This window comes from Agelaius phoeniceus, chromosome 12 (assembly GCF_051311805.1).
Source record: "Agelaius phoeniceus isolate bAgePho1 chromosome 12, bAgePho1.hap1, whole genome shotgun sequence".
Classification (NCBI taxonomy): domain Eukaryota; kingdom Metazoa; phylum Chordata; class Aves; order Passeriformes; family Icteridae; genus Agelaius; species Agelaius phoeniceus.
In genome coordinates this window covers 21,003,976-21,026,163 of record NC_135276.1, presented here as the reverse complement: position 1 = coordinate 21,026,163, position 22,188 = coordinate 21,003,976, and the positions used below count along the sequence as shown (strand labels likewise).

At 53.4% G+C, this 22,188-nt stretch overlaps 1 protein-coding gene across 8 annotated transcripts in view; it reads right to left on the bottom strand.

Moving 5' to 3' along the window:
* Positions 1–22,188, bottom strand: part of ACSF3 (acyl-CoA synthetase family member 3) — a 53,915-nt gene that overhangs the window by 12,764 nt on the left and 18,963 nt on the right. For 4 of the 8 annotated variants that reach the window (XM_077184981.1, XM_054640929.2, XM_054640930.2 and 1 more), the window contains exons 6-7: positions 19,749–19,861; positions 6,583–6,709 (exon numbers count right to left, since the gene is read on the bottom strand). The exons of 2 other annotated variants lie outside the window; for them this stretch is intronic. In XM_077184981.1, coding sequence (XP_077041096.1) covers positions 6,583–6,709; positions 19,749–19,861 — 240 coding nt within the window. The remainder of the gene's footprint in view (positions 1–6,582; positions 6,710–19,748; positions 19,862–22,188) is intronic. 2 more of the 8 variants (XR_013183997.1, XM_077184980.1) reach the window with 2 other exon arrangements.

Here is a 22,188-nt window from a genome sequence, read left to right as displayed (position 1 = left end):
AGCAGAGCTTTAGAGAGTAAACAAATCCTGTGCCAAAAGCTGCTCTCATTTACAGCTACAAAAATCCCAAGTCACTCTGAACTGCTGAAAACATCAGTTTCACCAGCAGTCAGGGAAACAGAATCACAGAATCAGGGAATCACAGAATGCTTTGGGTTGGAAGGGACCTTAAAGCTCATCTCGTTCCATCCTACCCATGTCCTGGTGACCCCAAGGCTTCCAGTAGCCAGGCAAATGAAATGGAAATACTATAATGGAAATACCCTGGAAATATTGAATCCTCAAGGAGAAGGAATAAATACTCAGGCAGGAAGCAAAAAAGGGAATTCTCTCTCCAAAGTGCTCTGAGTGTGTGTGTAAGGAACCTCTGGGGATGATAAAGGCTGATATACCAGAAAATATTCCATCTTTATGTTTTTAATTTTAGAAACACTTCTTAAATTGGGGCTGGGTGGAAAAGGGAGCCCAGCACATGCCTGCTCTGGCTCCTGCTCCTTCCTACAGCAGTGTGTTTGGGGTCCACCTGGAATTTTTGGGGGTGTCCTTCCATGGCATCTATGGGAAGGAGGGTCCCAAAGGCAGCAGCTGAGTGCTGCCATCCTGCCCCACCCCAGAGCTGATCCCTGCCAGGCCCCACAAGGAGCTGCTCCAGGCAGGAGCCCCTGCTCCATCCGCTGGGATCTCACATCATTCCAGCACATTGCAATTAAGGAATCATTTCTGTAAAAATAGAATTTGCATTAGCTGGATTTGTGAGTAGGAAAGCCACTGCAAACAAACAGAAAACCTGCAGATTAAGATGCTAATTAGATGCATTTCTATTTATAATCTGCCTTGATCAGCCTCAAGTATTTTCTCTTTCAGGTGTCTGTGCTCCACCCACGGATGTGAGCAATTGCCCTGGCAGGGAAACACCTGCTGCTCCCTGGGGACAGCCAAGCATGGGGAAAAGCCTGTGCCAGAGGGATGGGGCTGCACCCTGCTCCTTCTCCTTAGGGCACGGCCCCAGAGCAGGCAGGAGCTGTGCCTGGCCAACGGTGACCTGCCCAGGGCCTTTCCTACAAACAGCACATTCCTCTGGGCTGGGAACTGCAGGAGGCTTTGCCTTTCCCACCAGAAGGGGTGGAAATCACAGAATCATGGAATTAGCTGGGAAAGATCTTTAAGATCATCAAGTCCAACCATCAGCCCTGCAGCACCACCATGGTCACCCCTGACCATGTCCCCAAGTGTCACATCCATGTTTTTTCAACGCTTTCAGGGATGGGGACTCCACCACTGCCCTTTCCATGAAGAAATTTTCCCCTATCTCCACCCTAAACCTTCTCTAAGGCCATTTTGTCTCATCCTGTCCCTTGTTTCCCCCCCTGGCTGTTCCCTCCTGGCAGGAGCTGTGCAGAGCCACAAGGTCCCCCCTAATCCCCCTTTTCTCCAGGCTGAGCCCCTTCCCAGCTCCCTCAGCCCCTCCTGCTGCTCAGTCATGACTGGGAGGGTTGGGCTTGATGGCCTTGAAAGGTCCTCCCTCACCCAAACTATTCCATGATTCTGTGGAATCTGCAGGGGCCAGGGCTGGGAACAGCAAGGATCTGCAGCTGGTGTCAGCTCAGTCTGAAAATGAGACTGGAGAGCTCAGTCTAAAAATGCCACAGAGACAGCAGGAGGTCACAGAAACCAGTCAGAGTCACTGGGATCATCCCCTGGCCTGGGACTCATGGCTGCAGCAAGAGTATGTTCCCTTTTTGGAGCCAGCTGGGAATTCAGTGCTGAGTGGGATGTTCCCAGCTAAGCCAGGGCTTGTCCTTGGTGCTTGGATTTGTAATCACAGTGGAAAAACAACTTCTTTTTGTTGTTGGGGTTTTTGTTTGTTTGTTTTGTTTTCCCTGGAGTTCCTCCTTCACTGCAGAACATCCAGAAGGAATAAAGAAACACCAGGTCCACTCTGTTCTCCCTATAAAGCCTTAACAACAGATATGAGAAGTGGTTTGGGCCATAGGATTTATTACTGATAGGGTTCAGGGGCATTTGTGACCTGGGCAGAAGGATCCAGCAAAAATCACTGATAAACCTAGATGTAACAATGTGAAAAACAGCTCCAAGGTTGTGGGGGTTTTTTAAATGCAGCTCAAAGAAAGAAATTTAAAAGATATGAGTCATCATTCTGCAATGTGCATCAAACAAGTTAAATAACTCTTACTTTCTTAACGACATATTAATCAAAGTGCATTGATTCTTGAATCAGATTCTACTCCCAACAAGCTCTCTATCTTCTCCATCCTGATGCATGCATTAAGAGAGTTTTATTCTGACAGATACAATATAGCAATCAATAAAATCTTATTATATGGAGCAGGGATACATGGATTTGTTGCAGGATTTATGCACTACTTTCAAACCCGGTGCTATTTCATGTCTCAGCCTTAACCTGTAATTGAAAATAAATCTCCCTGAATACACCAGATTCTAATTTTCTGGATCTCTGGGCAAATGTGAATGGAAGCTGCCCTTCCCTGGGGGAGCAGGCTGCTCTCAGGCCGTGTGGCTGCCCGGGGATCACGGCTGGATTGGCAGATTCCTCTGGAGAAACCTGGGTGGGCAGGGGGATGTGGGGAGAGGGGCAGTGCTGGGCACTATGGTGGGCACCATGCTGGGCACCCACCATGCTCCCAAACCCTCCTGGTGCTTCCAAAGCCACCTGCTGCCTCCTGGGCAGGGACAACACAGCCTGACAGTGCCAGGCCTGGCCAAGGTGGGCATGGCAAGGCTGGGAGGGATGGATGGATGGATGGATGGATGGATGGATGGATGGATGGATGGATGAGGGATGGATGGATGGATGAGGGATGGATGGATGGATGGATGATGGATGGATGGATGGAGAGATGGATGGATGGATGGATGGATGAATGGATGGATGGATGGATGGATGATTGATGGATGGATGGATGATGGATGGATGGATGGATGGATGGATGATGGATGGATGGATGGATGGATGGAGGGATGGATGGATGAACGGATGGAAGATAATGGAGGAATGAATGGATGGATGGATGATGGATGGATGGATGGATGGATGAGGGATGGATGGATGGATGAATGGATGGATGGATGGATGATTGATGGATGGATGGATGATGGATGGATGGATGGATGATGGATGGATGGATGGATGATGGATGGATGGATGGATGGATGATGGATGATGGATGGATGGATGATGGATGGATGGATGGATGGATGATGGATGGATGGATGATGGATGGATGGATGGATGGATGGATGGATGGATGATGGATGGAGGGATGGATGGATGAGGGATGGATGGATGGATGAATGGATGGATGGATGGATGATTGATGGATGGATGGATGATGGATGGATGGATGGATGATGGATGGATGGATGGATGATGGATGGATGGATGGATGGATGATGGATGGATGGATGGATGGATGATGGATGATGGATGGATGGATGGATGGATGGATGGATGATGGATGGATGGATGGATGGATGATGGATGGATGGATGATGGATGGATGGATGGATGGATGGATGGATGGATGGATGGATGATGGATGGAGGGATGGATGGATGGATGGATGATGGATGGAGGGATGGACGGATGGATGGAGGGATGGATGGATGGATGGATGGATGGATGATGGATGGATGATGGATGGATGGATGGATGGATGGATGGATGGACGGACGGATGGATGGATGGATGGATGGTGGATGGATGGAGGGATGGATGGATGGATGGACGGATGTATGATGGATGGATGGATGGATGGATGGATGGTGGATGGATATCAGGATGACCACAGAAGCTGCTGTTTCTTTGCTGCTTTCCTCCAGTTCCCAAGGTTTGATTTTGCTCACAGGATCATGGAATGGTTTGGGCTGGAAGGGACCCTAAAGACCACCCAGTGCCACCCCCTGCCATGGGCAGGGACACCTTACACTGTCCCAGGTTGCTCCAAAACCTGGCCTTGGACACTTCCAGGGATCCAGGGGCAGCCACAGCTTCTCTGGGCACCCTGTGCCAGGGCCTCATCCTAAAAAACCTCTTCCTTCCCTCTTTTCTCCTCTCGTCCCCTCTCAGGAGCAGGTGAGGGTTTGGAGGCTGCCTCTCACCTGGCAGGGCCTGGCACAGCTGGGCAGGAGCTGGGCAGGCTCAGCAGGGACAGCAGCCAGATGCCCACAGGCATTTTTCCTCTGGGCTCAGCTCGGCCTCTGAGGGCTCAGTGCCACTTGGATGTATGACAGCAGGTGGAAACCCAGCAGTCTCCCTGGAAATGGCTGGAGGGGACTTTGATCTAAGCAGCTGTCAACAGCGTTAATACAATAAAAATAATCAAATTCACTCGGATGGAAATGAGAGATGGAGGGATCAGCAGAACAGCAGCACAAATCCCAGGGAATAAAGAGGATGGGAGCAACAGCACATCCCCTCTGCACCACCAGGAGTTCAGAGGCTTCTCAGAAGAGCCATGATCTTGAATTCATCAAAGTCACTGGTTTCTTTCCCCATTTTTTTTTGGGCAGGACTCGGAGCAACCTGGTCTGGTGGAAAGCGTCCTTGTTCATGGGACAGGCTGAGCTTAAAGGTCTCTTCCCATCCAATTCACTCCATAATTCTGTGAAACTCCAGCCCTGAGGGACCTGGCCACCACCTTCAGCCTGCAGGTCACTGGTGGGGACACCACAAGGGTCAGCAGTGAGCAGAAGGCTGGCACAGAGTCAGGAAAGCCATGGCTGGGGTTTTGGGATCACCTTGTGCTGCCATTCAGCCTCACCTGTAAAACACTCACCTGGATGACCTGGAAGTGTCAGGTACAGGGAATTACAGCCTGGATTCACCTCTGTTGGATCCTGTCAGTATGGTTTTGGCTCCAGGGTAACCAGTTTGTGCTTAATGGGGATAATTCACCCTCCAGATCCAATCCCTATGACAGGACACAATCCCTTTCATTCCCTCAAGGGTTTTTTACCACCACAGGACATTTGCCACCTCTGAGTGATCTCCAGAGGCTGCTGATGAGGCTGGGGCAGGCAGGGTGAGGATGGGGCCATGGCATTGCTCCTGGCACTGCTGGATAAATGAGGCTTGGGAAAAACCCAGTCCCACTGACCTGATATCCATGAGAGATGGAGCAGGAGAGGGAAGGAAGGTAAGGAAGGCAGAGTGGGGGTAGGGATAGGGAAGGGAGTTCAAACCTCCCACCCGAGGGAAGGGGCACATCAGGGAGGTCACCTGGCTGCTTGGGGGATTGTCCAAGCTCCCCTTGACTCACCCTGAACCCCCCACTCCTGCCACTGCTCCCCTCCCTTGTTTCCAGCTCTGAGCTTTGCTCGGTTGGCGAAAGGGTTAAGTTTAATTTATACTGATTTCTATTTAATATCATTCTCTCCCCGTAGGAGCCGGCAGCTGTGAGCTGATTGTAGTCCCTCATTATGCAGTCTGTATCACTAATGGCCTGTGACAAAGGCATGCCATCTTCCCGGCCTTACCCCCGAGAGCCAATTAAACACACATACTCCCTTCCTGTTTGCGGCGCATTACAATGAAATTAAACTGAATTTCAAAATCATTTTCTCCTAAAGACATCTCTTTGCAATAATTAATGCACGCTATTCCTTTGCAGCTGAAATATTCATCAGGAGTGTTGACTAAAAAAATTTTTGAAGCTGATTGCCCTGCACCCCACGTGAGGGCTGGTGATGCTCCGGTCCCAGCCCGCGGCGCCCGCCTGGCCTGGGGACTCGCGGTGACACTGCTGGCAGAGTGAGCTCTGCTCCGGGAGAACAATTAGAATAAATCACAGCTTCTTCAGGAACCAGCAATAAATCAGGTTACACAGAAGGCATCAGAAATCCAGCCCGACTCCTGCCACCACAGCACTGCTAACACACAGTAAAGAGGGGAACGGGGAAATCAGAGCTGTGGAATGCTGTGGAATGGGGAAATCAGAGAATCCCAGAATCACTGAGGTTGGAAAAGACCTCCAAGGTCATCAAGTCCAACCTGTGACTGATTCCCACTGTGTCACCCAGCCCAGAGCACTGAGTGCCACATCCAGCTGTTCCTTGGACATCTCCAGGGATGGGGACTCCAGCACCTCCCTGGGCAGCCCCTGCCAGGGAGGAACAACCCTTTCCATTATGAAATTCCTGCTGATATCCAACCTGAGCCTCCCCTGGCACAGCTTGAGGCCATTTCCTCTAATCACTGGTAGCCTGGAAGTGGAGCCCAACCCCCACCTGCGTGCACCCTCCTCTCAGGGGGCTCTAGTTGGTAGTTAATGATTCTGTGACACAATCCCTGTGTAAATTGAGACAAATCCCACCTGTCTGCAAAGCTGAATTCCCAGGAAAACATTAAGCAGTGGTATTTCACGCTTAGGGGCAAAGGACCCCAAACACCCCCCATCACTCAGTGACTCACCATGGCCAAGACAGGCAAAGCCCCTTCCTGAGGCAGCATGGAAGCACATCAGCCTGCACTCCCAGCTCCCAGCCCTCACAGGCAGGCAGAGCTGCCGTCCTGTCCCTGTGCCAGGGGCACTGTTCCCATACCTGTCCGGAACCATCCGTCGGGCGTGAAGGCGTCCGCGCTCTCCTTGGCCCTGTTCCAGTACTCGCGGAACACCGAGGGGCCCTTCACCTGCAGCTCCCCCTCCTGTCCCTCCAGGCCCGGGGTCACCTAGGACAGGCACACAGTCAGTGCAGCTCCCTGGCACCTGGCCCCCAGTGTCACATTGCTCTGGCTGCCCTGGGTGACCCGAGACCCTGGCAGGGGGCTCAGAGACCTTGGCACGGAGGCACAGACACCTGTGCCTTCCATTGTAGCCCATGGAAACAATTCCCAACTTTGTGTGAGAAGTTACAAGCCACAAGAGTTTGAGTAGAATGATAGTTAATTTGTCACAGGGTGAAAAAGTAGAATTTTGGGGTTTTAGAATGGGGGTTCAAGAGGCAAAATGGAGGAATCTGGGCGTGTCCTGTCCTTCTTCTTCTTGTCCTCCACCTTCTGCTGTGATGGTGACACTTTTGGATTGGTTTAGAGGAGAGACAGACTGTCTAACATAGGGGATAGGTATGGAAAATTATTGTAAATAAAGCACAGGTAGTTTTTAGTATAAAAAGCCAACACCACCCCAAGGGCAGGGACTGTGCCACAACCCGACCTGCAGGACAGATCTCAGCAGGTCAGAGAAAGAATGGAACAGGTAAGAGAAAATAAACAACCTTGAAAAGCAGAGCCAACAAATCTCAACTGGGAAAAAGAGACTTTCTGGGGCTGGGAAAAAGAGACTTTCTGATACCTTGGGGGTCATTTCAGCACAGAAACCCAAGAGCCCAGCAGCACAGTAGGCAGGGTGACACACAGGAGCCACAGCACGGGCTCTTCCAGCCCTGGCCAAGCTCCACCACACCCTGCCCACCTGCAGGACCTCTCTGCTCAGGTGGAAGGGCTCATCCAGGTGCTTTTGATGTTCCAAAGCACTGGGAATGAGCACCTGTGTTACATGAAAACAAGGATTGCCATCCTGGAACTTCCAGCTCCTGGGAGACAGGTCACACATGCAGATGTGCAGGAAATGATCTTGGGAATGGGATGGTCCTTTCTGAGCCCTTCCAGGGATCCAGGGGCAGCCACAGCTGCTCTGGGCACCCTGTGCCAGGGCCTGCTCACCCTCACAGCCAGGAAATCCTTCCCAATATCCCATCTAAACCCATTCTCTGTCAGTTGAAATCCACAACCGAGGTGTGCAAAGGCAGTGCTGGGATGGAAGGGTGCTGTGGGATGTGCCTGGACACACTGCTCAATGGAGAACAGCTCAGGAACAGGAATTTCAAGCCCCTTTCCCAGCCACTTTGTACTTGAGCTGCTGCAATGGCCAGGATCCATCTGGGACCCCAAAAATCAGCAGTGCCAGAAGCAGGGCCACGAGGGAAAGCTGTAATAGCAGTGCTGGAGCGCCAGGCAGTCCCAGGGCAGGGCGGGCTCTCTGCAGCCTCTGATGGAAACAAAGCCTCCCTAATGGAAAACCCTTAGAAAACTGCTTCCAAGGCATCATTTTAAAGTGTTTCCTTCCTGATGTCCTGCCCTGGAGGATGGGGTGACGAGGGGATCTCTGCACACACAGCCCAGGCTTCCTGAGCCCTGGTTGGGGATCAATTCCCTGCCTGGAAGATGCTGCAGGGAAGAAAAGTCCTTGATGCCAGGGAGGGATTTTGCTGAGTGATGGCAAGGTGGGGATGGTGCTGGGTGAGTTCTCCCCATGGATCTGAAAGATGGAGCTGAAGTCCAGACTGTCCATGAGGTCTGGAGGGCCTGGAGCAAAATTCCACACTTGCATCAGCAAAGGGCACAAAGGAGACAAAAAAGGGCACGAAGAGGCACAAAAAAGGGCACAACAGGCACAAAGGGCACAAGGGACACAAAGCCCCCATGGACAAGAGTGGCAGGGATGTGGTGGGTGACACAGAAGGACCAGCAAGGCTGCTTTCAGGGCCCTTACAGGCTGTGTGGAGTTTTATGATGCAGCTCTTTCTTCTTGCTCCTTTTCCTGATGTTCCAGCTGTGGCATCACAGAACAAGCAGCTTCCTGAGCAGTGTCCTGGTGTTCAGGCTCCTTCCCACTCCCCAGAAGGGCTGGGGAGGGGATGGCAGAGCTGAGAACCTGCAAACAGTTCCCTGAACTTCACCTACACACCCTGCCAGGCTCTGGCTTCTTCTTGTCAGCCCTGAACACAAGGAGAGCTGTAAATCTGTCTGCTACAAACCCCTCCAGCCCCATCCTGCCCAGGATTCCACGGTGCCAGGTACCTGCACAGCCCCAGGGATCAATCCTGCCCTGATTTACCTGCCCAGTGCCATGTCTGGTGTGAATCAAGCCTTGAACCCGCTCCAAATTTCCTGTCATATCAACTCAAATTTTGGCAGCGGCTCAACCCACATCTTATCTCGAGCAGAGCCCCTTGGCAGCAGGCACCTCCCTGTTGTGTAATTTAATGATGTTATGGCTGGCTTGCACACAGTAAAACAGAGAGGCCGTGACGTTATCTTAATAGGATTTTGCTTGCTGCCCTCAGAGTGTCACCAGCTCTGCTCCCAGTGTGGCACAGGGGCACAGACAGCCCCAGCTCTGCTCCCAGTGAGGCACAAACAGCCCCAGCTCTGCTCCCAGCATGGCACAGGGGCACAGACAGCCCCAGCTCTGCTCCCAGCAAGGCACAGGGGCACAGACAGCCCCAGCTCTGCTCCCAGTGTGGCACAGGGGCACAGACAGCCCCAGCTCTGCTCCCAGTGTGGCACAGACAGCCCCAGCTCTGCTCCCAGCATGGCACAGGGGCACAGACAGCCCCAGCACTGCTCCCAGTGAGGCACAAACAGCCCCAGCTCTGCTCCCAGTGTGGCACAGGGGCACAGAGAGCCCCAGCTCTGCTCCCAGCATGGGTCAGACAGCCCCAGCACTGCTCCCAGTGTGGCACAGGGGCACAGAGAGCCCCAGCTCTGCTCCCAGCATGGCACAGGGGCACAGACAGCCCCAGCTCTGCTCCCAGTGTGGCACAGACAGCCCCAGCTCTGCTCCCAGCGTGGCACAGGGGCACAGAGAGCCCCAGCTCTGCTCCCAGTGTGGCACAGACAGACCCAGCTCTGCTCCCAGTGTGGCACAGGGGCACAGACAACAGCCCCAGCACTGCTCCCCCACAGCAGCAACTCCAATTCCAGGCTCATGGCATTCATCTCCTCCAAGCTGATCCCCCTGCAGTCCCAGGTACACCATGCTGGCTGGCTCTGGGAGCAGGGATGGCAGCACACAGCTGGGGTGGCTGTTTCCTCTCTCACTCCAGTCCTGGTGGCTCCTGTTGTTCCAGCAAGGCTCCATGGCACGAGCAGCTGCTGAAGGCATCACATTGCTGAGTGCATGGATCTCCCCCTCTCCCAGGGCCATATTTTAATGCATTCCAGCAAGTTTAACAGCCAGGCACAGCGTGGCCCTGAAGGTTGTTAGAGAGCTCCCTCCTCTAAAGCCAGTCGAGCTGGACCAGCCAGCTGACGAGATAAGATTCCATTTTCCACGCATGGAAATAAAAAGGTTGTAATAAATCCTTTGAAGGCCTAAATCTGGGTGATTAGAAAATGCATATTTCCCCCTCTCCCCGTTCCCCTTTTCCCTCTTTATTAGGAGGGTGGTTTGTAAAGAGCTGGGAATCCCTGGCTGGCACAGGGCCCTGGGTCTGTTCAAAGGGGCCGTTTGTTGGTTTGTTTCCTGCGGTCTCTGCCCCGCCGGGAGCTGCAGCTCGCAGCTCTAATGGATCTCATGGAATTAGGGGAGGCTCAGAGCTGCCTGTCCTTCTCTGGGAAGCAGGGGAGGCATGGTGGATTCCTAAGCAGGAACATGTGGGAGACACAGAGGGGAAGCTGGAAGGGGAGGTTTGTTTGAAGGTGAGGTTTGAGGAGGTGAGAGCATGTTCTTGGGCTAGGGACTTTTAGGAGAAAACCCAAACACCTTCAGGCTGCAAACAGGTTTCTGAGAGATCCACTTAAACTCTACCAGATGCCTCCTTTCCCCTTCACCTCCCAAATACTCACAGTCATGGAAGTGTCTGGGTTAAAGAGACTTCAAAGTTTATCCAGTCCCACCATGGGCAGGGACACCTTTCCCTATCCCAGGTTGCTCCAAGCCCCATCCAGCCTGGCCTTGGACACTGCCAGGGATCCAGGGGCAGCCACAGCTGCTCTGGGCACCTGTGCCAGGGCCTCCCCACCCTCACAGGGAAGGATTTCTCCCTGGTATCCCATCTAAGCTCTCCCAATTTCAGTTTAAAGCCATTCCCTGTGTCCTGTCCCTCCATCCCTTGTCCCCAGTCCCTCTCCAGCTCTCCTGGAGCCCCTTTAGGCCCTGGAAGGGGCTCTGAGCTCTCCCTGGAGCCTTCTCCTGCACAGGGACCTGAAGCTGGTTTTGCAGAACCTCTTTCCTGGGGGAGAACCAAAGGCTGTGGATCAGCAGGGACCTCAAAAAGGAGCTTATAACTCCATGAGGCAAAAGCATTTTGACTTGTGGGGAGGAAATAAATGCTTCTGCAGCCCTGCCTCCTCCCTGCTGTGCTGCTCAGCTTGGAAGTGCTTGGCATTTTTCCCCACCTTGTAAATAAATGATTACTGTGATCAAAATAATTAAGCAACTGAGCCCTAAAGTGACTAATAGAAGACAATAATTTATGTATGTGAGGTTTATGGAAGTGACGGAGCCCTTTTACCTCTTCTGCCAGAGAAGTCACTTCTTCCTGGTGTTTGTTGGGCTTTTTTAACATATCAGAGCACAGGAAATGATACAACAAAGCCTGAAGGACTGCTCCAGCCCTGTCCTGCACCACAAGTCAGGCTCTCCACTCCTCTGCTGGACCTTAACTGCACCAGCCCCTCCAGACACCTCCCTGTCCCCTCCATCACCCCTGCAAGGCTTTGGTGGCCCAGAGCCTTGTCCCAGAATCCCAGGATCACTGAGGCTGGAAAAGAGCCTCAGGATCACAGAGTCCAATCTGTGCCCAGTGCCCACTTTGTCCCCAGCACTCAGTGCCACCTCCAGGTGTTCCTTGGACACCTCCAGGGATGGGGACTCCAAACCTCCCTGGCAGCCCCTGCCAATACCTGACACCCTTTCCATGACAAAATTCTTCCTGATGTCCACCCTGAGGTTGTTCCCTTTCCTCCTGTCCCTGCTCCCTGGAGCAGAGCCCAGCCCCTGTGGCTGTCCCCTCCTGGCAGGAGCTGTGCAGAGCCACAAGGGCCCCCTGAGCCTCCTTTGCTCCAGGCTGAACACAGCATCCAACAGCTCAGCCCCTGCTGACCTGCAGAGAGCAGGGCAGCCCCAGGCCTGGCCCAGACTCTGCTTTTGGAGATGCCAGCACAGCCAGGCCTGGTGTGGGAGGTGAGGATGTGCTCACCTGCCTCCTGCAGGAAGCTGCAGATAAAACCTGCTTGCCAGTGCCCATAATCACCATCTCCCAGGGCCACACTGCAATGGATGTCCTAGGACTGGGAGGTGTGTTAGAGCATTACCAAATTCCCAGGCAATCTGAACTTTCCTGCACATTCCTAATTAAAAATTCCCTGCTAAGTTGCCTGGTTTTGTAAAGGCATTATGGTTCCTTGGAGCTCCGTGTCCTGCAGCATCCACACAAGCCTGGCAGGAGGCAATTTAGACACAGAACAATTTTCCTCCTGCTGGAAAAAGGCAGATTTCTGCTCCTCAGGGACACAGCACAGAGAGAGTCAGGAAAAAATAAAACCCCAACCTAAAAACCCCAAGCTCAGGCTGTAATCTGCGAGGCCACATTTCACATCTGTTTTTGCAATGTTAACTTTTATAAAAGGGCTGGGAATAACACAATCCATTTACTTTTCATTTTGGAGAGTTATAAATTTAAAAGCAAGGCTGGTGCACAGTGGAGCTGGAACACTGAAACTTATTTTCAAACAACCCAACCCTCTACTTACAGCAAATGTTGCTCCACTGAAAACAAAAGTGATTGTCTATATTTTTAGGCAATACTGATTTTTTAGGTTACCAGCCTGATCAGCTCCAGATGATCCCAAAAGCACGACAGAAAACAAGCCAAGTTTGGGAAAGGTCAGCCCTCCCCACAGTTGTTGCATGGACACAGAAGTTCTTGATCTATATTAACACCATAAATTAAATGTGTAACGCTGTTGCAGAGATGCCAGCAGCTCTCCATGCTGCTGTTCTCATCCCTGTGGTTTGCAGGCTCCCTGGGATAAAGAACGAGGTGAGATGTCAGCACATCTTCCCACTGCCCCTGCTCTCCCCCTTGGGGAAGGCTCCTGATGTGCCCTCAGCTGAGTCTGGGGCAGGCAAGGACTCCATTAATGGCCCCCCATCTTTGGCTTGGTTTCCTTCAGCCTTCCCTAAAAGTGCAGTCTGGGGGCTGTGATGAGCTGTGACTGCACAAACACTGCCCACAGCCTCTGGCTTCTCCCTGTGCTGAGCCACCCCCTGCAAGAGCCCTGGCACTGAGACAGCTCCTCCTCCTTCAGCACCTCCCCAGCACGCCCAGGGCTCTTCCACAAACACCCCAAACCCTCCCTCAGCTGCAAACAGCAATGTTCTAGTGGAGGGTGTCCCATGAACAAGACGAGCTTCATCCTTCCCACCCAAATCAGTCTGGGATGCTATGGAAGAACAAAACAACAGCAAAGAGATTCACAGAGGTCCTGAGGGTGCTGTGGCAAAGGTGAGCTCAAAGGAAATTCCTGTGGAAAAAGGGTTCCTCTTGACAGATGGATTCAACTTCCATGTGCAAGGAAATACTCTCCTGGAATTGAGGCTGTCCCTGGGATGGGAGGAGTTTTCAGCTGAGAAACGAGGGGACATGATGCTACTGCAACCTCTGCCTCTATTTTACTACCAGGAAGAAATAAAACAGAGCTATGGCCACAAATTAAAAATAAAACCCAAACCAGAGGGCAGACAGAAAGAAGGAAGGAGATATAAATACATCTGAGAATGGAATCAATGCCTGAGTTGAGTAAGGAACAGCATGTGATCAATGAGAAGCAGCTAAAATGTTTATACAGGAACAAAAGCAGCCTGGGCAACAAAGTGGAGACTCTTGAATTACTTGGTCAGGACACAAAATAGGATCCTGAGGAGATGAGAGAAATATGGCAAAAAAAAAAAAAAAAAAAAAAAAAAAAAAAAAAAAGATAACTGGAACACACACAAGTGCAGTGTCCAGCACTGAGAGGGCTTTGGAAGGAGCTGAGGCAAATGGAAAATGGGAATAAATGCAGAGTGTTTTTATCAAAGGTGGATTGTGCCAGAAATCCTGAGGGTTGGGGTTGAAGAGAGAAGAAAAGCTGCAGATCTAATCCAGACTGCCTTCAATAACACATTCCCCACACTGCCTGATGGAAGGGGTGATGGAGCTGAGGGAAAGCTCCTCATGGGAGATGGAAGGGGGATGCTGGAGGTAAAGCTCACCATCCAGGTACCAATACATGAGGATGGGATGGAGCAGGGACAGGAAAAGCAGTGAAAAACTGGAGGAGAGCTGCTCTGGAAGCGCAGGAGCACTGAGCACAAGGAATGAACAGCTCTAGGCTGAGGTCTGAATGGGAGAGACAGGAACAATCCAAGTGTTCCTTCAGTTGTTCCTCTGGGACAGGCAGAGACAGGACTGCCCAGGCAGGTGTCACACCCTGTCCTTACCTGGCCATTGCCAGCAGTGCCAGGCACAGGGGGCACGTGCCCATCTCTGGCCTCTGCAGAAGAGCAGCTCCAGCCTCACCAGCTGCTCTGGGATACCCGGATGGGTGAGGAGAATCCCACAGGAACACCCAAGAACCCTGACCCACACCATCCATGGGGTGCCCGGTCCTCCAGGACAACCCTGGCAGCTCAGTGGGCACCACCCCAGGGGCTCTGAAGAGATCTGGGATGAACAGAGCGAGGTGGAGCCCTCCTGGTCCCCTCCACAGGGACATCAACAGCCAAGAGCTGCGCTCACAGCCACGGGGGACAGAGGCAGCTGCCCCCAGCCCCGCCGAGGTGCTGGCAAGCAGCAGAGAGCTGGGAGCAGATGGCACAGCCACGGGGGGCACGGGGAGGAGGGGACAGAGATGCTGGTGGCCGTCGGGAGGGAGGGACGGCCGCAGCCGAGCCCGCTCCCGTCCAGCACGACAGCTTGCATATGGATAAACGAGATAATGACAGCCCTTGGAAGGGGGGCAAGCCCGTGGCACAGCGTCCTCCTGCTGCCAGCTCCTGCCAGCCGCCCGGCCCCACGCTCCCTCTGCAGCCTCGGCGAGGAAATTGCTGGCCATGAAAGCCCTGGCTGCAGCCCTGCCTCGGCTACAGCTGGGAAGCCATTTAGCTATTGATAGCCCCCCATTGTCAGCACCAGGGCTGGGCTTTGGTGAGAGAGAGCAATTTGGGAAAGATGAAAAAGAAAAAAAAAAAAAAAAAAGAGAAATCCAACAAAAATGACAACCCGAAAAAGCCAACAAACAAACAAGGGGAGAAGGAGAGAGACAATACCCGACAGCTTGCAGGGTTTCCAGGCCTCTGCCAGCTGGGAAGCTGAGCGTATGAAATATGCATTGCACTGAACAAAGCAAACTGAAACGTTCAGAGCTGGAGAGCTGTAACCCTTTCCTGGGCGCCACAGCCACAGGGAGAGCTGCCAAAAATCCAGGGGAAAGCACCCCACGGGGAGAAGCACCCCGGGCTGTGGGTAAGGATTACTGAGCCTGAAGGGTCAGATGGGCCCAGCAGGCGGCTGCCTAAGGAAGGTGGGAAGGAAGCTGAGAACTGCTCTGGATGCCAGTGGCTCCAGGATGTGGGATGACTCAGGGCAGGCAAAGCTGTGCTGTCCCTCACACCCACTTCCACAGTTCTGCTCTCCCAGTGATGCTGGAGGAGAAGCCTTTCTTCTCCCAGGGCTCCCAGAGCAGCATCTCTCCAGGGGACAGCTCTGCATCCCCCACTCCTGCACAGGCTGGAGGTGGGGACACAGTCAGGGCTGTGACTCCGATGGCACTGTCACCTCCTGCCCTCACTGGCCTGTCACACGGGTCCCCAGGCTGCTGCACACCCCGGCCAGAGCAGTGAGGGGATGTGGCAGTGAGGGGATGTGGCAGTGAGGGGATGTGGCAGTGAGGGGATGTGGCAGGTTGGAGCAGAGAGGATATCTCAGGCTGAAGCATCTCGTGTGGCTGTGGGCAGCCCCAGGTGCACAACACCCGAAGGAAGCAGCACAGGACAGGCTGAAACCCTGAGAAAATGGGATGAACAGAGCACAGGGTTCCTGAGAGGAGACTGAAGGAAAGGAATCCAAAAGATATCTCTGAAGAGATTTCAGAGATTGAAACCCTGAGAAAATGGGATGAACAGAGCACAGGGTTCCTGAGAGGAGACTGAAGGACTTGAAGGAAAGGAATCCAAAAGAAATCTCCAATCAAGGGACGGGAGAAAATGCAGGGCAGAACAGAGATCCAGCAAACTTTCAGCTAAGTAGATTATTGATCTTCAGGGTGTGCCAGGAACCAGCTTTGCAAATTGCAGCGGTCCCCTGCTGCAAGCTCAGGCAGTTACCGGATGGCAGAGCAGGAACGCTCCCCAGCTCCCTGCTCCTGCCACCCACAGGCTGCCTCCTCCTCCTCCTCCTCCTCCTGCTCCTGTTTGGATCGCACATGTCCAAAGGGCGCCGGCACAGAGGAAAGGGGCAGACGGTGTCGGTGGGGAAGGAACAGCTCTGGGAGCGCCGGCAGAGGTGGGGCAGGAGCAGGAGCCCAGCCCAAGGCGGGCGGGGAAGGCGCTGACCCCGCGGGGCTCCGCACACACTCCCCTGGCAAGGGCAGCGCTCCCTGCTCGCTGTCGGGAGGGCTCTGCACGCACAGCCCAGCTGGGAACGCCTCGCAGATGGCCCTGACGGTGCCTCAGCCCCGGCACAGACATCACCTGCTCGCAGGAGCCTGGGGAGGAGAGATGGCTCAGAGCCCAGCTCCTGCTGGGGTGCTCAGCATCCCCCTGGATCATCCCCATGGGGTGCTTGAATCATGGAATCACAGAAATCCTGAGCTGGGAGGGACCCACAAGGGTCATCAATCCAACCAATCCTGCACAGACCCCCAACAATCCCACCCTGGGCCTCACTGAGAGCATTGTCCAAACTCTCCTGGAGCTCTGGCAGCTTTGGGGCCGTGCCCATTCCCTGGGGAGCCTGGGCAGTGCCCAGCACCCTCTGGGGGAAGAAACTTTCCTGATATCCAACCTAAACCTCTCCTGACACAGCTCCAGCCATTCCCTGGGTCCTGTCCCTGCTCACCAGAAGGAAGAGATCAGTACCTGCCCCTCTGCTGCCCCTCCTGAGGACATTGAAGACCCCTGAGGTCTCCCCTCAGTCTCTTCCAGCCTTTAACCACTATAAAGCTCAGAGCCCTCCTGTGAGGAAGGCAAGGAAGGATTTGTTCATCCTTCTCACAGGAGGCAAGGGAAAGGCCAGGGGGTTATCTGGTGGCACAGGCAGGGTGACACCAGCCAGCTCACCCCATGCCTGGGCCAGCCCCTGTGCCGTGGAGGAGCTGGTTTTAACAAAGCCGGGCCTTTCCCGGACTGCTGGAGCGTGAGGAGCGCTCGGACTGTCAGATCCGCCTGGTTTTAAATAAATTCCACTGACGTTGTCTCCCCTGACATGAATTATTAACCAAGCATGATGCACACAGTGGCAGCAGCAACGGCTGGGGCGGGCACTGAGCAGGTGAGGCTCTGCCTGGGACCGCAGGTGTGAGGCACAGGAATTCCAGCATCCCTGGGAGCTGAGGTGTTGTCACCACGGCTGCCACCTGGTCACGCCAGGGAGAGTCACACTCCGTGCCCAGGGCACACAAAGCCCAAACTCCTGGCATCTCCACGCATCCATCTGTGCCAACACATGCTGGGAGCGGGGACTGTTTTTCCCACCTTGTGACAGTCCCAGGGACAGAGGCAGCTGGCTCTGCTCTGCTCCTGGAAATGTTGTGGATGTCCTGGAGGTACCCAGCCAGCCACTGTCTCCTCGGGTGGCCTGAACAGATGGGACCATTGCTCTCCCTTCAGCTCCCAGTTAAACTGGGACAAGAGGAATGGTGGGTGAGATGGGGACAGCTTTTCAGAGAGGAACCAACCCATGAGCCAACGCCCAGAGGCAAATTACCACCGCCCCACACCCTCCCCTGCTGATGACTTGAGAATTCACCAGAACTTTCAAAAGGTCCCCAGGGGAGAGCCTGACGGAAAGTGAACCATCAGCAAGGGGCAGGGAGCCAAGGCCAGCACTGGTGGGAGCTCCTGGAAGAACTGTGAGCTCTGGGTATGGACCACACTGGGGGCTGCAGGTGAGAAACCACCAGGAAAAAGGGCAATTCCTCTGCCCCCAGTATAAACCCAAGCAGCCTGAAGCCAGAGGAAAGAGGAGAGTTGTGCGAACCCCAGCTCTGTGAAGCCCTGGGGAGGTGGTGGGCTTCCAGCACCAGACACAGATCATCTGGGCTCCCCTTCTCTGGTCACTCAGTGCAATGAGAAGGAAGGGGAAAGAGTACTGAGCAGAAAAAATAACATTCCATATTTTTTCCTCTCATAATTCAGTAGAACAACATCCACATTTCATCCTGGAAGGAGCTGCACTTTGGGGATTCTCGTGTCTGAGACCTAATTTGTAAAGCGCCCAGGGATCCCTGAGGGGAAAAAAGCATTAGAGGATCATTATTAAAAGGGACACGTTATATTTCATGTCTCAGTTCCACACAAGTGGAAAAAAAAGGCCAAGAGCAAACTGGGATCAGAGGACAAACCTGTAAAATATAACACACATCCAGGAAGTGACAAAGACAGGACATGGGGACCCTCCTGCTTTGCCCGCTGCTCGGCCACGCCGCAGCAGTGACACAGAGTAAAGAGCAGCAAAGAGGGGTTTTTTTTTAATAAAAGCCACAATCTGTGGTCCCTCTCAGCTGTCCCTTGGGCTGCTTTACAAGTCTGGGGTGGATCCAGCTCTTACAGCATCAGAACACAAAACACAACCTGAGCACAGCCCACCCACGGGGCTGCCTGTGGTCCTGCTGGCTCCTCCACCTGCCACCACATAATTCAGACAAAAAAAGATTTTCTTGAGCCTCTCAGCAGTGCTTACACCAGCAGTGTCTCTGCCACAGCCCTTTCAAACCCTCAGTCTGTAGGTGGCTGGATGAGAAGCCATTTCCCAGGGGAATGAGCAAAGGAACCTGTTTCAGGTTGAATCTCACGCCTGCCTGTGTCCCACCCACGCGGTGTCACTGCTGGGGTCACTCCTGTCACACACAGCATTTATCTGCTCAGCCAAGCCCAGACATCAGCAGGGATGGATGTGCCAGAGCAGCACAACACCCACAGTCAGGGTGTGGAGGGGAGGGGGCAGGAATGCAGACCCTGCTCAGCCACTTCTGTGGCAAGAGACAGCCTGGACCTTGGGCTGGGGCTGCTGCAGCAAATGGGAACACTCAGCACCCAGCACTGGGGCAGATTATGGTTCCCATCCCAGATGCCTGACCTCTGGCACACCAGAACTGTGTGCAAGCGTCATGTGGAGCTCAGCACAGAGCTTGACTTCCATGGAAACCTGATGGGTTTCCCCCACTGCTGTTTCAAAATGAGTGCAGCCCCCAAGGCCACCAGTCCTGCCCTTCTACGCACAGAAACATGGAATGGTTTGGGTTGGGAGGGACCTTAAAGCTCATCTTGTTCTATGGGCAGGGATATTCCACTAGACCTGGTCTTCAGAGTGGAATAGAATAGGTTTAGATTGGATATTGGGAAGGAATTCTTGCCTGTGAGGATGGTGAGACCCTGGCACAGGTGCCCAGGGAAGCTGTGGCTGTCCCTGGATCCCTGGCAGTGCCCAAGGCCAGGTTGGACACTGGGGCTTGGAGCACCCTGGGGCAGTGGGAGGTGTCCCTGCCATGGCAGGGGTGGCACTGGATGGGCTTTGAGGTCCCTTCCAACCCTGTTCATTCCATGACTGCACGGACAGCACTTGTCCAGTCCATAAAGCACCACAGCTACAGGGACCCACCAACAAAGTACAACAAACTCTGGGAGCAGGGGCAGCACAAACCTCAGCCTTTCAGAGGCTGGGAAGGAGAGGCCTTTCCCCGAGAGGAGACCTTTCCAAAGTGAAGGAGGAGGACGCAGTACCTGTGTGCTGTTCTCATCGCCCTGCGCGTGGATGGCGTAGGAGCGGGTGCCGCCACTCAGGGTCTCGCTGGCGATGCGCACGGCCACGCCGGGCAGCGGGGTGCCCACGGAACCTGGGGGGACAGCAGCATGCAAATGGGGCATCTCGGAATCCAGCACGTCCCTCTGGCTGCCCTGGACTGCCAAACCCTTGCCAGGGGGCTCAGAGACCCTGGCACGGAGCCCCAAGACACTTATGACCCATGGAGCAAATTAGCAACCTTGGATGAAGATCTGCAAGCCACAACAGTTTAAGTAGAATGATAGTGAATGTACCACGGGGTGAAAAATAGATTTTTGGGGTTTTTAGAATGGGGGTTCAGGGGGCAAGATGGAGGAATCTGGGCGTGTCCAGCCTTCTTCTTGGCCTCCATCTTCTGCTGTGATGTTGGCACTTTTGGGTTGGTTTAGAGTAGAAGCTCAGTGTCTAACATAGGTGATAGGTATTGGGAAGTAATTGTAAATATTGTACATGTAGTTTTTAGTATAAAAAGATAACACTGCCCTGGGGGCAGGCAGAGTGCCTCTGACTGTCTCAGCTGGACAGGAGAAAAAATTTTATAGATAAGGAGCAATAAACAACCTTGAGAACAAAAACTGAAGAGTTCTGGCTCCTTTGAGCATCGGGCTGGGAAAAGAGACTTTCTAACACATCTCAGGGTCACTGTGACCAGCTAGAGTCCTGAGAGGGGCACAGCAGGGAAAGAACAGAGTCAGGGATGCAAACAGCAGCTGCTCTCTAGCAATGGCATCTGCAGGCTGTGCTGGCCTAAAGGACTTCCTAATGCAGGGTGTCCCTTCAGGAAGGGTGATCCCACCGTGTGTCAGGAGCAGGCAGTGTGGGAATGCCTCTGAACGTGTCTCCAGCCCTGAACACACTCTCTTGGCCACTCTTTGAAGACATCTGCACCTCTTCAGAGCTCAGGAATGAAGCTCTTTCTTTTTTGTTTTTTTTGGTTTTTTTTTTTTTTTTTGTTTTGTTTTGTTTTGTTTTTTTTTAAGAACAAAAAGAAAGGCACCACAAAAGCTACACAAAGCTGTGAAAAGAGAGAGCACAGCAATCACTCTGCTCCTCTACAGCCTGCACCTGACAGGGGAGGCAAAGGCTTAACAGCTGAGAATTGCCAGGGATTATCTCAGTTTTAGGAGACATCAATAGACTGGATAGAAAACATCACAGGAGAAAAGCAGGGATCAAAACCACCCCGTTCTTCCACAGGTTTCAATTTCAAAGCCAAGGAGCTGACACAGTGTCACAACCACCACTACTGAGCTCCAAGCTGCATCTGGGACCCAGAGCTCCCCAACCTGCAGCTTTCCCACCCCCTGGGAAAGTTCAGGGCCTGTTCTTGCTGGGGAGCACCTGGGAGCTCAGCAGAGAGGGCAGCAGTGTCCCTGTCACCTGTGGGATGGGCAGCAGATCTCAGCAGGTCTCACTTGGCCTCTCGATGGCCTCTCATTCCTGTGACAGAACGGGGCCTGTGACCTTCATCCCCTGTGAGCAGGGAGAGGGACAGCAGCTCACAGCAACCTGTGGCTCAGCAGGACTGGACAGGACTGAGTTTCAGTTGGAGAAGGATTTTTCACAAGGGCCTGGAGTAGCAGGACACAGGGGAATGGCTTCCCACTGCCAGAGGGCAGGGTTAGATGGGACATCAGGGAGAAATCCTTCTCTGTGAGGGTGCTGAGACCCTGGCACAGGTGCCCAGAACAGCTGTGGCTGCCCCTGGATCCCTGGCAGTGCCCAAGGCCAGGCTGGATGGGGCTGGAGCACCCTGGGTTAGTGGAAGGTGACCCTGCCCAGGACAGGGGGGATGGAACAAGATGAGCTGAAGGATCCCTTCCAAACCAAACCATTCTGTGATTCTATAAATTGGCAACTGTGCTCTTTAAAGGATGATCAATTTTTTCCCCTGAAGCGCCTCCAGCTGATGCTTTCCAGGTCTGCCAGGATCACCTTGACACTGGGAATTGCCTAGAGCAGGGAGTGCAGGACCTGTCTTCCTCATATTTCAGGCATTTGGGTTGGAGTGGCATTTTCCCTGTCCTGGTCTCACTCTCCTGTTGAAGCCCTGGAGATCTGCTATCCATGACATCACGATTTTGTCTGCTACACTGGTCAGTTGCCATGGAAATGGATATGTCGTTGTAGCCCAGATTTATGGCATCCCTGCAGGATCAGCCAGGAGCAGATGGGCTATGAGGGAGTGAGATTTTATTGCAGCAAAACTACCCGAACAATTAGCAAATCTGGCTGGAAATAAACACAAAGCGACGTGGCAGCCCCGTGATCCCTGTGTGCTCTGCTCAGACAGCACAGCCACGTCCTCCCCTCAGCACCAGCACCCCTGGGCTGCTCCCACCTCCAGGCCAGACACTGCCAGCAATCAGAGACACAGGG